General features: G+C 39.3%; 1 protein-coding gene and 1 long non-coding RNA gene across 3 annotated transcripts in view; one reads left to right on the top strand and one right to left on the bottom strand.

The window, feature by feature from the left end:
• The window catches only part of atg7 (ATG7 autophagy related 7 homolog (S. cerevisiae)), a 72,305-nt gene that overhangs the window by 7,895 nt on the left and 47,163 nt on the right, over window positions 1–17,247 (top strand). For both annotated transcript variants that reach the window (XM_037784056.1, XM_037784048.1), the window contains 7 exons: window positions 1,122–1,243; window positions 3,009–3,099; window positions 3,414–3,558; window positions 6,147–6,305; window positions 11,066–11,260; window positions 13,356–13,601; window positions 16,036–16,151. In XM_037784056.1, the coding sequence (XP_037639984.1) occupies window positions 1,122–1,243; window positions 3,009–3,099; window positions 3,414–3,558; window positions 6,147–6,305; window positions 11,066–11,260; window positions 13,356–13,601; window positions 16,036–16,151 (1,074 nt within the window). The remainder of the gene's footprint in view (window positions 1–1,121; window positions 1,244–3,008; window positions 3,100–3,413; window positions 3,559–6,146; window positions 6,306–11,065; window positions 11,261–13,355; window positions 13,602–16,035; window positions 16,152–17,247) is intronic.
• Window positions 1,038–14,846, bottom strand: LOC119496648. The gene is made up of 3 exons (XR_005208758.1): window positions 14,435–14,846; window positions 13,903–13,905; window positions 1,038–1,048 (listed from the first exon to the last, which is right to left on the bottom strand). It is a non-coding gene; the product is annotated as an uncharacterized LOC119496648 (long non-coding RNA).

Below are 17,247 nucleotides of genomic sequence, written 5' to 3'. Positions count from 1 at the left end.
ACACTGACAGACAACACATATAAATATGCACACCACAGACAAGGGGAGGAACAGTGAAGTACCAGCTTAAATAAACACATTTGTCTTTAATGTATTCATTGAAAAGTAGATAGATGGTGCAGGTGGCTGTGCTATACTTTTTTACAGCATAAAAACTGAATATTCTATTGCCAGATTTTGAATTGATTGGTTATTCTGCAAAGTCATAGTTGTATGTTAATGAAGCTGGAAGTGCAGATTGATTTATTACAGAACAGTAACATGATTCTGACAAAGATAACACCAGACAGGATGATGGATTACTGATGTTAAACAAGGACAAACCACTACCAATCTTTTCAGAATGATCATAATACTGTCTGAAAATGAATAAAACCATCGTTACATGACATTATTGTATCGCATCATTATCCGAACGTCAGCTGCGTTTTTGTGCTGCACGTTTCACTGCTGCAGTTACAGTTCAGTTTGGAGGTATTCACCTCTTGAGTTTAGGTCTACAATCAGTCTTTTTTTTGCCACACTCCTCCCCAGAGAGCGTAGCTTTTCCTGGCACTTGTCTTGCTATTTCAGGAAATTTTTTTATTGCATAAGTATTTAAACAAGGAACTCCCCTCGGGGCCATTTTTTCAACATTATCCTGTGATACCAGTGGCTTATCAGCAGCAAATACCTTAAGACAGTTTAGCCCTCATGCTCTGTAGTCAGAGGCAGTTTTTATCCAACACAAACCTCATCAATCTTGTGCTTGACTAGACTTTGAGTGTTAAACACAAACTGTTGATGCTGGCTGATACGGGCGAAGATAGAATTACAATGTAGCCGCGATGTCTCGCTTATTCAGTTGTTTCACTGGACTCTGGTTGTGTAATGATGTGACTGTGGTCATTTAGTACCATATTAGGGAAACGTGTTGATCATATTGTTGTGAGTGCTCATTTATGTGTATGTTGTTTCTTGTATTAGAGAAGGAGAGAAAGCATGTTAAATTGTATTTGAGATATTAAAATTGAGATTTTAACAGTCGTATTTTTTTATAGCATGTAATCTGTGCATGACATGTGTGTTATTTTCATTGTTTGACTTGTGCATCTCCTTTTCTTTGTGTGTGTGTGTGTCAGGGGCTCTAAGCTGGACACGGTGGAGGTGCTGTGTTTCAGGGACAGAACTCTGCAGGGAAGCCGCTCCATTCAACACAGCGTCATCTTCCAGATAAAACTACCTGAGCTTCCCCTCAACTCAGGTCATTGCCTTTCCTTTATGTGTTTCTGTGTGTGGTTGTATCTGTGTACGTACGTGACATGTATGTGTGTTGGTATGCCCATGTGTGTCTGTATATTGTAACTGAACCATCAGTCTTTTGCTCTCTTTCCACCGAGACTTTCTGCCTCCTTTTCAAGCCACACTAATCTCACACAGCTCCTCCATTATTCCTTTATCTGCTGAATAAGGGATGAAAGTCATTTAAATGGTAATAGCAGGACGGGACACGGGGTGAAGGTTTTTGTTGAGTTCAGGCGGGGTGTCTCTTTGTTTACCTCAGTCTACCTCTTCAGCACTTCGTGGCTTTTAATTATGTCCCAGAGGATGTATTCATGCAATAAAAATTGATTCTGCTATTCTGTTTAGTTTTGCATGGACAAATTTGGTATTGTTTTGAAATGGATTAATCAACTTTTCAGATACGCCAGGCTCAGTTCTTGCCACAACACACAAAAAGTGTTTTACTCTTCAGCAAGGTGAAATAAACTTCATGATAATTGACATTCACATACTGTATCTCAGCCCAGAATCAATATCAAACTGTGTTTAACCCACACAGTTTATTTCAGTTGTCCACATCCAGACAACCTTCACTGTTTTTTTTGCTCTGCAATACTCAGCGGCATTTGTGCATCTGGCAGCCAAAGCTGAGGAATAAGGAATAAAAAATGTGAAGCAGCGTCCAATGTAGCATCAGAACTGTTTGAGAAAGAGAGGGCTGAGTGGACAAGAAAAAAAGTTTTACTTTTCATGGTGTTAATTTGAGCAAATACATTTTAATACTTTGAGCGCAGCTCTACACTAAAATACAGCAGTTGACTGACTAACACTGTGCTCCTCTCTGAATCACCGGTTCTGGCCACAACAATCTGTAAAATCTCTTTTTCTTTTCATTTTTTCATCTTCATCTGATCATTCCAATACACAAATATTTTCACAACAACATGGCCATCTGGTAAGAAGCTAAGTGGTGAGTGAGAGTGGTGTGAAAATGGTTGATGGTTCATGTACGTATCATAACAACTGCTTGGATATCTGCCGTCCCAAGTCTTTCGGTTTCCCTTTTTGTATGAATAATACAGACTACCGTTACTTGTTGGTATGGAGAGAGTCATTTTTCTCTCACGCAGGTGCAGAACATATGTGGTAGTCGGACGTTTTTGGTCAAGACACAGGCGACGTGATGCGACGCAACCTTTGTCACTGCTAGTTCTTTGACTTATTGCAGTTAATCTAATCTGAATTGAAATGAATCAAGTTATTTTAAGGGCATGATTTCTATTAATAAGACATTTGGTGAAATCAGGAATTAATTTGAACAAATGAACAAAACTATTGATCAGTATCTTTAGTTAATACATCTGGGAAGATGAAGTAGTAAAGAGAGAGAGAGAGTGGGCAATGGTTGGTGGTCAAAACACATTTTTCCCATCCATATTCTACTGTTTGACATACTGTCAACCCTTTTCACTTCTCGAGAAAGTAGCTACAATGAAAACTGTTGACAAAGAGGCCTGTGTATAATCCAGAATAACTAGGACATTGTCCCTGAAAAGACACATAGCTGTCACATTTTCTAAATGTGTGTTCAATGCTGTTAATATTGTGGAATTCCATTTACCTCCATGTGATAGGAATGAAGGTAGAAATGTCAGAGGTGGACATAGCAAAACTTGAGCAGATAAAATAAAATGCTTTGCTATACTATGCTTATTTTACACTCTAAATGCGTTTTTTTTTCACAGCATGTCCTAAGAGTGTAGGTTGGGAGAAGAACCCTAAGGGTGCCATGGGACCTAGGATGGTCAACCTCAGCGAATGCATGGACCCTAAAAGGTAAGAGGTGTAAGGGTGTAACTGGTCTACAGCCCAAAACGCATTTTAATAATTAATAAGTATAAAAAAGGAAATTATTAAACTGTATTGGACAAAGTAGATCATCTACAGCAAAGTCTTAACCTTTTGTGCTTTATGTTAACGGGCTGGCTCTTACAAATGTTCCACTATACCTCCATAATGGAGACTAATGTAATTTATCTTACTGCACTCCTCTATACTGTGTCAACTGTTGCTGTAAAACAAATTGTTACCCTAAGTTTAGCACTTTGTGAACAACCGGATCTTCAGTTGTCTCCATCGACTGTCTGCAGACTTGCAGAGTCATCAGTGGACCTGAACCTGAAGCTAATGAGATGGAGGCTGGTTCCCTCCCTGGACCTGGACAAGGTGGTCTCCACAAAGTGTCTCTTACTGGGAGCTGGGACGCTGGGCTGCAATGTAGCCAGGACTCTCATGGTAAGGGTGGAAGGATTTGACACTGTGTTTTTAGGGCTAAGCAAATATAGTGTGAAATTGTACATGACCAAAAAGGTTTTAGGAGTGTAATATATATCATTTCCTTTGAATCGCTGTTCCTGTTTTGTTTCTGCTGTAGCACCAGACTTGTGACAGCAATGTGCCTCCATACTCATCAGAATCTATGATGTGTCACAAGTGAAGCATCATAAATTGTTACAGAAGATTAGTGGGTTTTTTTAAGAAAAAAAAAAAAGGATATTAACACTGGAGAAATATTCTGTTCTCCACAATGCTCGTCCAGTGTCTCCTGTCAGTGAACTAGCTCATCATGACGAAAACTTTCTATTTAAATGGATAGCTGCCTCTGAGTGACACATTCTATAAAACTGAACATACAAAGTGTCCTGATTTAGGTGAGAGCTCAATTTGTTGGTGCAAACCTAAAGATAAGCTCAAAACTGTACTCCCTAAAACATCTATAGATTTAGTTCAATCAACTGTTGCTATGGTTATCTTAGGGGACAGACTCCACTATCAAAAATATAAATGTTAAGACAATGAAAACGTGTTGCTTCCCAACTGCTGCAGTCTGTGACGTTAAAGAAAAAAAATATCTCAACAGTTATCTGATTGTTATTCTGGTTAAATTGTCATATTATTGCACTTATGGGTACCTCTGACATTCACAGAGAGCAATCAGTAACTGCTAAGTCAGGGTTTTGATGAACTATTTAATGTCTTGGCAAATAAAAGCTGATTATCAGTGAACCGCTACCAACTGTCGACAGAGTAATAAACATGTTCCACAGGCTCTGCAAAACATGTAGCCGATCAACTTCATTGATTGTCTGTTCTGAGGATATAAGCAGCACCTTTCCAGCACAGACAGAAAGCCTCCAACCACATTGATCTGCAGTCCAACCACTAATGATTTATTATAAGCTCGTCTTCTCCCCGCCCAACTTTCACTGGCTGAACTAGGAACAAAACTGAACCATGAAATTTTCTTCATAATGTAAATTAGTTTGCCTCAGATTCTCAAAGATTGGAATTTATTTCCATCTACAGAGCAGAAACACAAAAGTGTGTCTCCTCTAGTGTTTGTTATAATGCAATGCTCTCCAACAACCTTGATTTCTGTGATAACCCTAAATTATTAACTTGCCAACACACTTTGTTTTCTCATGGCATGAATATTTGTTTGGCTTCATAACCACATAATTCAGGATCCCATGATTTTATCCACAGATTTCCCATGGAGTTTATCCAATAACACTAGGAATAACATAATGCTGATTCACATAAGAACCTACTTTCATTCTCTGTGTTTACTGTAAGTCTGTTCCCCCAGCATCAAGTGAAGGTTCAGTGACCAGATCCAAAAGGCTGGTACCCTGTAGGGGTTTCAAATATTTTTCATACACCACAACCTGCTAGTTATTTTCTTTTTCAAAAACTACTTCAGTCGTTCAGCTTCACTGTAGTTTGTTTAAATCTCACCATGACCGCTTCACACCATCTTTAGACGTGGACAAACATCCATTTTATGTGGCTAAGCTAGTATAATGCAAAACTAGGGCTGCACAATTAATAAAAAATGCATCAAAATCACAATATGGCCTACTCCAATTTTCAAATCACAGCATTTGTTAAAATCACCATATTTATTAAAGGCGAAATATGTGTCAAAATACCATTGTAAATTGCAGAGCTTCATAGTAATTAAGCATGTGTTTTCATTAGGGCTGCACAATTACTAGTAAATTTTATCAAAATCGCAATATGGCCCACTGCAATTTTCATATTACAGGAGGCGCAATATTTGTTAAAGGTGAAATGTGTCAAAATACCATTTTAAATTAAATAATGTTGTGCTGCAGAGATGTCCTGACACACATCATATTCTACAGACTCAAGAAAATGTCTTTGTTTGGTTCAGATCCCCGCAAAAATCATACCATAATCATTTTGATATGCTTTATAATGAAAATGAAAATAATAGCGTAAAGAGTATCATTCCCTCTAATATCGCTAATCATATCGCAATTGCTATATCAGTCAAAATAATGGCAATTAGATATTTTTTTCAAAATTGTTCAGCCCTATGCAAAAGCTAGAATACAATGTTTTGTCCTTTTGAAATAAATCGAACTTTGACTACATCCGAGCGCTGTCAGTGTATTGCTGTCTGCAGTTATAATGTTCTTTTTGATGCACGTCTATGCTTCTTTTTGTGCTCGTCATTCACTGTTCTGAGGGCATTTTAAACAGTTAGTTAGTGCAGACATGAATATAAGATAATTGATAGTGTGGGTAGATGTGTTAGCTGAGAGTGATATTAATGAGAAACAGCCAGAATAAGTTAATGTTGTGCTATTTGCACACTGATGCGTCCATTATTTCTAAATGAAAGTGAATATTAATGTTGAAATACACACTGGATACACAACCTCCCACTCGTTGTCACGGACGCTGTTTACAAAGTGCTGCTCAGGACAATGTTCTTGTTAATGAATTGAAGTTAAGTATTTCAAAACAATGTGATTAAAAAAAATCTGAATAATGTTTTGTCCTTTGTTCTCCAGGGATGGGGAGTGAGACACATCACGTTTGTGGACAATGCGAAGATCTCCTACTCCAATCCAGTCCGGCAGCCACTCTATGAGTTTGAAGACTGTCTCGGAGGAGGGAAGTCCAAAGCTATGGCCGCTGTTGATCGACTCACCAAAATCTTTCCTGGTGTGGTGAGTAGTTAAAGTCACACAATAATGCCCAAACTGTGGAATATGATCTCGCTTCGTATGTGAGGATCTCTCTGGAAATCTGAGATGGTATCATCCAGGAATCTGTCCTCTGTTTTTAGTTTTTATTCCTAAAGTTGACAAGTGGTTCTGTTGATTTTTTATTACCTTTGTACAGCAGATTCCACAGCTGTACAACTGCATTGACATTATAATCTGAATTTTGTTTATGCACATAATCATATTCCAGTATAATCATATTCCTGTTTGATTGGTAATGTCTGAGATGTGATGGCCAAACCATGCAGAAAATGAAGAGTTGTGTTACTTGCATATTAATGCTGGCGGTTTCATTACTTTGTTAATTAATGAGTGGATTCTCTGGGGGTGAGATTTCGTTCTATCACTAAATGAAACAGCAGCCAAACACTCACAGCAGGGCTCTGTTTTGGAGCGAAATCTCTTATTAAGCTACTTGGAAAAACACAGACCGAATGCATATTTATGATGTGAATCATGTCCGCTTCTTTGTGCTGATGCATGCTTAGTTCTGCAAGAAGATGTAGGCAGTTCATAAGAGGATGATTTACTTTCATTTGGCCTGCCCTCAAATGTCATATAATGCTGGGATTCATGAGGTCATGAAACCTGTTTACTAAGTTGTTTCCTATTTGTGTAAAGTTGCATTCTTTTATATGTGGATAGCAGTTATTACGTCCTCTAGCTCAGTGGTTCCAAACCTTTTTGCGACCCCTTAAGTTGAGCAGTTCATGTACTCATTACAATTTTTAGGTACTTACACTACATTTTCTGATTCTTTACACTTCTACTCTACTACGTTTAAATAGTGTTCTCTTATTGTATATTTAATTGACAGCTGTATTTACTCATAACTTTTAAAATGAAGATTTTACATGCGACACATTTAATCAGTTTATAGACTGTGCTGCATTGTTATAGATTAAACCACTCAAATAAAGCAGTTAAAATTGGCTCCACCTTGGCCTTCTACAACATTAAAATACTGCTTACATATTAAAGCTTGAGTAGGCAGTTGTTTTTTTTTTTCCATCATTGGGCAAAAATTCCATAATAACCTTTCATCATATTGTAATTCAAGTGTTCTGAGAGAAAACTAGACTTCTGCAACTCCTCGTGGCTCTGTTTTCTGGTTTTAAAAACTCTAGCCCGTGACGGGAGACTTTGGCCAATCACAGGTCATTCCAGAGAGAGAGAGCGTTCCTATTGGCTGTTCTAGAAATACAGATGCGTGTGCACGTCCTTTCAGATGGTGAAAACATGATTCAACAGCAGAACATCCTGCAGGAAAAGTTGCTGTTGCAGCATTGGCAACAGCTGCCTAGACTGCAGAGCAACCCAAATAAGGAAGTCAGACTTATCAAAAAGAGAGTAACAATATCGGCAAAGCGTTTCAGAGTTGGAGAGAAAATGTTTTCTCTCCAACTATCTGATAGTTTAGCCTTCTGCGTGAGCTCCCCATGACAGCTATGGTTAGTAGAAGGCTAAACTATTAGCAATATTTGTTCTCCATCTCTGAAACGCTTCGCCGATATTGTAGCTCGCCAGAGCCTCGAATCACAGTATGTCATCTCAAAGGGCTGTACAGGCCCACAAGTCTCCAACGAAAACAAAACGGTAATTTTCATAGAATTGCCGCTATATAAGGGCATCAGGATCACAATCCTAATCCCAATCGGGATGATGTTTGAAATGAATGACTAGTACTCGTAACGCTACTGTATGAAGTGCCTGCACTTGTTCGGCGTGCTTGTCTGGTGGGAGGGGCTAAGGGCAGATAGGGAATAGGGGAGAGCTGCAGGCTGTATTTCCAAATTGTGGCGTTTTTTTTGCCATTTTCCACTTGAATTACATTATGCTGAAAAGTTATTATGGAATTTTTGCCCAATAATGCCAAAAATGAAACTGCCTAACTCAGCTTTAATGCATCAATGATACTTCTTTAATAATATAACATTGGCAGGGACATTTCTGCAGAATGAAAGACTTTTTTCTTTTGATACTTGAAGTACATTTTGTTGACTAATACTTCCGTACTTTTACTTGAGTACATTTTAAAATGTAGACATTTCATCTGTCATGGAGTGTTTATAAAGAGGGATATTGCTAATTTATTAAATGATCTGAGTACTTCTTCCCCTGCTGTGATACCAGGAGGAGGTTGCTAACTGTGCAGTCAGCAGTAATACAGGTTTTTTGATCTTGTGAATCTTTTGAAGCGTCACTTTGAAGTCTTATGAACCTATGATTTTTTTTTTTTTTTCAGATTACAGATATTCATTTTTAAATGCATATCGAGAGTCCTGTATCAGGAAAGTAGAGCACAGTCTCTGTAATTAAATGTTTTTTACCCTCTGGGCTTCGAGGCGACTTGTGAGTTTTGACTAAACTAAGACTCACTCACTATCTGACTGGTGAGCTGTAATCTCATTTGTCCTGAACTTGGTATTATTGACCTCGCAGAGCTTGCAATCACGACTCGGTAATAGCTTGTTCCTGAAACGCGACACAATGGGCCGAGATTATAGTGTCACAGACGAGAGGACCTGTGATGTTTCCTTCCTTCAATCAAACACATACGCTCAAACACAGAAATAATTGGCATCCCATCATGTCCTCAGCGTTATATCCCAGTCTCTCTGTATGCCCCCTGTCATTTACTGCTTCTCCGTTATTCTTCTGGGAATGAAATAGAAAGTTGAACAAAGGCTTAACACTTGATTGATGGCCCCTGTGCTGTCTTGACGTCTGGTGTCTGTCTAGACACTTTGTTTGTCAACCCCGTATACTAGCTGCATCCATACCTGACCGACCTCCTATTTTTATCAGTGTGTGGGTGTGTGCCTGCTTCTCTGTCTTCCCTGCATGTTTTCCTGCAAACAATGGGGCACCAGGTGCCAAGAGTGAAAGACAGAAAGAAACATGAACACAGAGAGCAAAGAGCACAGAAATGCTTCAGTTGGCGCGAGAAGAGTCGGTTCACGCAAGGTCACAATGTTGAAAAGGTCGCAAGCAGATATCATATTTTGTCTGTGGACAAATACAGTCACCTGACATTTACACCAACTTCTTTTTTTTCTCTTTAAATTTTGTCAACAGTGAAGTCAGAGCTGGTTGAAGACATCAACAGTGGCATCGTTGGGTTGTCATGAAATGCTGTTTATCTTTTTAGGAATGGTTTTTTTCCACAATCTCTTGTCTTTCTTGTCTGCGAGTGTTTGCTGTGGAAATCAGAATTACCATCTCTGCAGCCTGAAATCACCTCCTCAATGCTTAGCAACACTTGCGTCAAAGTGAAATGTAAATTCAAGACTTGGTTAACAGCTCCCACTCTTGAAGCGTGGAGAGCGCTGGAAGTAGATCTGGTGATTTGGTAAAAGTGGCATTTCTTCTTGTTAAGATCTCGCACCTCGTCGTTGCCCTTTTCTGTCCTTCTCTTGACTATGAAATTACTCCTGACATTTCCATTTGTCTCGCTGTGACGCCTGCAATCCCCGGAGATAGTCACAGTAATACAAGTTCGGGTAATGGACAATGAAGACTTTTTGTGGAATTGGGAGTGGTGATTCAAAGTTTCTTTTTAATACTCCACTAACAACTTGTGCAGGAGAGTCCGATACACACTGGCCTCAGGTCAGCTGTGGCGATGATGTGATGACACATTCCACAGAGGGACTGTTTTTGTGATCATGCCCTTACTTATCTGTCTAGAGTAGTACGTCACTCAGCAGAAAGCACAACAAAAAAGTTAAGTTTTGTTAAGTTTTTTTGCTTCTGGCTTCTCATACTGTACGGCAGCTCATCAGATCTTGATGTTCGAGAAATGTATTGAAAAAAGGTTTTCCATTTTCAAGTTTTTCTGCAGTGTGTAAATATGTTATGATAACTCTGAAACACGTTTCATTGCATCTTATATACTGTTATACATTTTACTTAAAGGCTTGATTTAGACAGGGTTGCATTTAGGGGTTTCTTGCATATACCCATATGGCATCTGCAAATAAGCAGCACCAGCTGATGTGCACCATCTAGAGGCAAGGAAAATAAAAGCTCTTTGACACTTAATGACTTTAAATAATAATAATAAAAATAATAATAATAAATGTATTTATATAGCACCTGTTACGCCCCACCCTTGGGCAGCCTCATTGGGGCGAACAACACTCCAACACTGACCCAGCCCAACCGCAAAAGACACCTTTTAAAACTCTCAAAATCCATAGAATTTATTAACAAAGACATATAAAAAAAAAAGACAATATAAAGTCATCAACTGAGAGGCAGCAGAACCAGCAGCACAGAAATCACATACAGCCATAACAGCGCCTTTTAAAACTACTGTTACAAAGTGCTTCAAAAACAAGGACAAATAATAGAAAGCAGGAGCAATCATATACAAGATCACAGTCACTTGTGTCACCTACAGGTGATGAGGTGAAGAGTTTTTATTCTTCAATAAAAGTGACCTCCCAACATTGTTCATTTGAAATTGTCCAGTCAAGTTGAAATGTATGTATGATGCACATCATAATTAAGATTCCCTAAGGACATGTTTATGTTTGCAGATGTACAGATATTGCAAAATTCAAACCAAAAAGAAAACAACTTTGTCCCTAGAAAAGAAAATTGAAAACACAAAAGAAATGTGTAGCAGCAATGCTTATTACTGTATGTATGGGATCGGTTTGTCAGCAGTGTCGCTTTGTCTCTGTCTCCTCCTGCAGAATGCCGAGGGTTACAATATGAGCATCCCCATGCCCGGTCATCCGGTCAATTTCTCTGAGGCCACTCTTTCACAGGCCCAGAGGGATGTCGAGCAGCTGGAGAAGCTCATCTCAGAGCACGATGTGGTCTTCTTACTAATGGATACGAGGGAGAGCCGCTGGCTGCCCACGGTGATCGCTGGCAGCAAGAGGAAGGTAGGAAGAACAAATGACAACGTGTAATGTGAAAGTAAAGTATGCTCTTGCACTGATGAATGCACAGAGAGTTACAGTATCACTCAACTCTGCACATCTGTGGAGCTTTTTAGCCTCTTTTAGCACATTGTTATGGTTTGCAGATTTGGTTTGCACCACTTTTCTAGCTGATTTAAGCAAAAAGCTCTGTTAAACCTACGGTCCAGCGCTTTGATAGACAAAGTTAGCAACTAGCTGGTGAACAATGTGGAGCATATAGCACCTGAAGACCGAAGAATATTCAATTTACACTCACCAAGTGGCCAGAAACATGATGTCAAATGAATGTTATGTTGTTTACTGGATGTTTAAATGGGTAATTGTACCACTAGACAATAAAGAAAAGTCATTAAAGGACCCATATTGTAGAAGGTGAGATTTCCTTTCTTTTTTTATTATAAAGCAGATCTAGGTGCTGTATAAATACTTTGAAAGTATCAAAAAGCTCAATCCATGGAGAAATGCACACAGCCTATATTCAGAAACGGTGCCTTTTCAACGAGCTGTCAGGACTTCCGTAAGGTGGTGATGTCACAATTATGGTAGAAGTGCCGCTAAACTCTGCGTAGTTGACACACAAAGTGAGTCCCCGGCTGCAGTGAAAGCTTTGAAGACGCCGACAGCGCAGATGCGAAAGACCTGAAAACGCTGACCAATCAGAGCAGACTGGGAGACAGGCGCAGGCTTAAAGAGACAGGCGCTAAAACGGAGCATTTCAGACAGAGGGTGAATACAGATATATTCAGACTAGCGATGTGGTAATAATTAACCTTTTAACCGCTAACCGACATTAAGCATTTTAACCGATTAACGTTATCGGATAAAAACGGTTAAAAGAAATATTTATAATTAACCAAAAAGCTGAGCGGCTCAGAGGAGCGGCTCATCTCTTTAAGGAGAAAAGCTGGTCCACCATAACAGCCCACCTTAAGAGGCCGAGCCGGAGTTGCAGGATACAGGAAGTCGGCTCCGGTCTCTCCATGGATGTCTCTCCAACTCGCTTGAGCGGAGCGGAAGAGTTGTAGTTTCGTAGCATTTATTCACTGACAAATAAACTGTACACACACTGCTACACCTACGTTCACAGCTAGAACGCCACCAACAACCTCACACTCACCACCAACACACACAGTTAACTGTTAATAATCGGTTAACAAGGGTCAGTTATCGGTTAAGAACATTTTTAAACATTTGTAAACATGTTCAAGTAGAAACCCAGAATACAAGTATGAACATGAAAATTAGCATGATATGTCCCCTTTAATTGATGCAACTGATGTTGCATTGTGATCACAAATATACACATAAGGAACATGTTTTATGTATATTATTTTAATGATAGTTTCCACCAAAAGGAATGGAGACTTTCCACAGATCTGTTTGTTCTAAGGATCCAATGGACCCTGCAGAGTCAGCACTGTGGCAGGAGACATCTATGACTTTGTACCATTGTTCTTGTTTTACTTACTTTAAGCTGGAACTTTAAATTTGGAAACCGTTTCACTTATCTTCCAGGAAATTGAAAGAGCTCGATAACGTCGGCCAAATTTTCTGTTTACCATTTGGAATTCTATTAGTTGCCCAGCAACGTCAGATTGTTGAACATTGTGCCATTTAATTTATAATGCCTCCGGTGGTGCCACTGATGCAACTCCTATATTGCTGTATGTAGTTGAGTGTTTGTGGTCTGCTGATTAGGTTTTCTTCATGACCGGCTCAGCTGAGAGGTTATTTGGCCATTTGCGCTGTGCGGGGCTGTTTCAGACTTCACCGCAAATTGGCTTCGCAATTTATTTCCATTGCTTCTCCAAAAGTCTAGACGCTTTCAACATGGTAAAGAGCCTATTAATGTTTTGTGTCATTGCCTTTTGAAATGACTCACCACATTGCAACCTTATTGTTTGTGTAAAACAAGCCATTTAGTTAATTTGATTTGGTTGAAATGTGCCGTGTTTGTGTTTAGGAGGAATGGATCGAGCCCAAGCTATTTAATTTCTTTGCCACTGCTTTGTAAAAAAAACTTTCGTTATCATGATTGTCGTCTTTCACTCTCCAGCTTGTGATGAACGCCGCTCTGGGCTTTGACACATTTGTGGTGATGCGCCACGGCCTGAAGAAACCCCCCGTCTGTCAGAGTGTTTCTGCAGGGGCAGACTCCTCCACTTCCTGTTCCTCTGCTTCCTCTTCGTCCTCCACACCGGCCGGCGCTGCGCCCTCGGTCCCAGGATCCTCTCTGTTCTCCAACATCCCAGGGCACAAGCTGGGCTGCTACTTCTGCAATGATGTTGTGGCACCAGGAGATGTGAGGAAAACACAGATCACAAGCGTGCACTCACGTAACGCACTTAGAACGAACACGCAGTCAATAAGTTAATACATTTAAGAATAAACACGTTCTTTTCAACCAATACTCATTTTTAAAGCTTGTTTTAATATTAACAATGTAGTCACAACGCAACAGAAAATTAAAACCCAACTCTGCAGTTCCCCTCAGCTCTGCGGAGCTTTTTTAGTCTGTATTGGATCCTCATTTTGGGTTTTCAGCATGCAGACATCTCTCTCAGCAACCTTGTTGACAGTCACGGCAGGCAGCTCTGATAAACCAACTGAACGCTACCTGACCAGCACCAAATGGTTTACAGTTTACTAGCTCGTAAACATAGTGGAGCATTTAGCAGCTAAGGAGTCAGATATTTTCTTCAGGAGTTGGTGGAGACCAAAACTGAGCTCAAAGGAGAGTGAATATTGGACTTACATTTTTCAGTTGCCCAGAAACTCCAAATGAATGCTAATGCTGCCCTGTGCTACCACCTTCGCCATATCAACTTTAGAAGATGATAATATGTCACTGTTGTGTTTAAAGCTTGTTCCGTTGCCCCCAATTGATCAAAAAATCTATCAAAATATTCAGTGATACCACGCCTCCTGGAAAACCTGGAAAAAAGTTGACCAATTTTCCAGTCATGGCAAACACATGGTAGCACATGCAGGTTGGATGATGTTACAACTTAAGTGGACGAAACTCCAAATAGAGTAACATTATCCTTCAAATGTAAATATTAGTCACCGCTGGCTGGTAACTGTGGTAGCTTTTTATTATTATATCTTCTATGATCAATTTGTCATAATTTCTACGCACTTAAGAGATGATGTCATAGATAAGTTATAGCCATAGACTACATGTCTTTTAAATCAGACTTCCACAGAGAGGAACATATCAGTGTACCGCACGATCCCCGTCTGTCATACCAGCTAGATCATCACTGAAAATGTCCTGGAAAAGTCCTGGAAAATGATCTCTAGAAAAGAGTGGGAACCCTGACATTGATGCAGGTTTAAATTGCATGACTTTTGTGATTATTTTGTAAATCTTCTAGGAATAAAGTTTGAATTTTTATGTTATGTTATGTCAAAAGCAGCAAAAATTGTGGCATTTTAAAATGCTATGTTTAATCGTGAAGTGAAAAAGAAAGGGGGGAGATGTCTGACGCAGCCTTCTCTTTTTTTCTCGCCACCCACATTCTTCCTGCGTCCATTTTTTTGTTCTTGTGACACTCTTTGTTTCTCCCGCTGGTCTTTCTCTCCTTCATGACCTTTTGATATGAGTGTTTTATGAAAGCAGTTCATCAGCTATTGAAGGCCACAGCCAATTGTTGGAAACTGTGCTATTCAGCTCTGACTTGTCCTGTAAATGCCATATGGCTCCAGCCCGCTGTCACAGGTTATAGTAGTGTTAACATTTGAATTACAGGCACAGCCAGCTCTCACTAAAGCTGAGTTTGCTGAATGAATGAATGAATAGAAAGTTGTAGATAATGTAATGTAACATGTTGTCAAACAAACATGTCAAACTCTTTTGTTTGACTGTAATGCTTACACTTCAGTGTTTGTAGGCGTGGTCGTGGTGTAGCTCTATGGATCTCGGTTAGTTGGTCCATCCCTCCGTGTTTCCATCTGTCGGTTTGTCGATCCAGCCCTTTGATCCAGACAGCGATTAGATGAAGTGTCATGCAATTTAGTACAGACATTAATGGGCCCAATTATGAAAATAGTATGGCATAATTAAAAGGCTACTTAACTAAAAGGACTCCCGTGCGAGTCATTGTGCGACCAAGACATTTAGACAATAATTGCTCACTCAACCTAAGTCACTTTGGATAACAGCATCATCTTAACCTGTTAGAAATAAAATGGAAACATTTTCTATCTTCCAATACATATTTGATTGATGTCAACATAATTGCCCAAATTGCTCATTTTCTTTTCGTTCCTTCTTTCAGAAAAAAATCTCTCTCAGGATTAGGGGAATAAACCTGATGTCATTGCTGTTCTCATTGTATATCGCCCATTGTTTACTTTATATTAGTGTTGTTGTTTTTGTTGTAAAAAAAGTAGGTCTAGTATTATATGATTATTTATTATTTGGTATGATTAATCCTGGTTTTAGTATTTAAAACTACTGTCTATTATTACCTTTCATTAGTTTAAAGAACTCTACTGGTTTTAGTATTTGAAATCACTGTCTTTTATTACTTTTTATTATTTTAAAGAACTACTGTCTCACACTCAACATCTGAATTTAAGCACGTTCAAGCATGAGTGTATGTATGATCCATGTTTTATGCGTGTATGTACATTGTGACTTTGGTATGTTGTGTGGTGTAGTGGCTTGGAGCCCAAGACAAATATCCCTGTGGGACATTAAAGTATATCTTATCTTATCTTATCTTAAACAGTCAACCAGGGATCGGACTCTGGATCAGCAGTGCACAGTGAGCAGACCAGGCCTGGCTATGATCGCTGGAGCCCTGGCTGTGGAGATGATGGTGTCGATTCTGCAGCACACCGAAGGGTAAGCACAGGCAAATTATTAGGAATTATGTTAGTGGTATTAGTAGTAGTAGTAGAACTGGTCTGGCCATTCATTCATAGTATGGAGTCTTGAGTTGTACTGCATACTTGATTTGATTCAGCAACTAACAAAGAAGGAAAGGTAAGAAAGGGATAATAGACTGTTTAAAACAAATGAAAGAAGTGCTGCCTTATGTCCAATAGCTCACAAAAGATTTACAAAGATCCAAAATAAAAGTTGAAGGATACACAGAAACATAATTTATCATGCCCTTTTTGGTTGATTGAATAAATGTAAATGTTGCACTTTGATTGAAGTTTCTCCTATTTAACATCAACATCAACGGTTCCGTTGTTAAATTTAATGTTGTGCACAAAATAAACAGTATGAAGTTATCAGGAAAACAGTTAGGGCTGGGCGATGATTCAATATGATAATTTAACGTCTTTCAATGGTATCGTATCGTGAATCATATCGTGATACACAATTGAATCAAGTTCTTAATGAAATTAAAAAAAATACTCAGTACTTTTCATTATTCAACTATTTAATTTACACAGGAGTATACAAAAATACAATTTCATATTGAATATTTGTTAATTGAATTACCAGAAACTATGCTATATTGTGATATATATCTATATCGAGATATGAAATTACCTATATGGCCATATCTGCCAGCCCTAAAAGCAGTGCTGATCGTTTATGGTGAGCCTCTCAGCCTGACTCATCCTGTTGCTGTGAGGATTGACCCTGATGTTCTGTGGTTGACAGCGGCAGATACTCTTGCTTCTGACCTGTTGTTCTCGCCTCTATCTGATAGCAGCTTGAGTTTACCTGTGCAGCATATCAAGTCCACGTCTCTTGCGCATCTTGCCTCAGGCTCTCCTGTTGCAAACCCAGGATGCACACCATTCACTCAGCACGGTGCTGAAAATGCCAGCTCAAAAGATTTCCTGTCACGCCTTTGTCATCTTGATATTTTCCAACGAAAACACGTCAGAATCCAATAAAAGAACATTTGTAGAGGTCTGCCAGGTCAGACACTCGTCTGCCTTAGTGAGCCGCCCTGATCAGCAGTAGGATGACGTCCTCT

The sequence above is a fragment of the Sebastes umbrosus genome, chromosome 1 (genome assembly GCF_015220745.1).
Source record: "Sebastes umbrosus isolate fSebUmb1 chromosome 1, fSebUmb1.pri, whole genome shotgun sequence".
Taxonomy (NCBI): Eukaryota; Metazoa; Chordata; class Actinopteri; order Perciformes; family Sebastidae; genus Sebastes; species Sebastes umbrosus.
The sequence above is the reverse complement of the archived record's forward strand: the minus strand, read 5'-3'. Positions and strand labels throughout refer to the sequence as shown.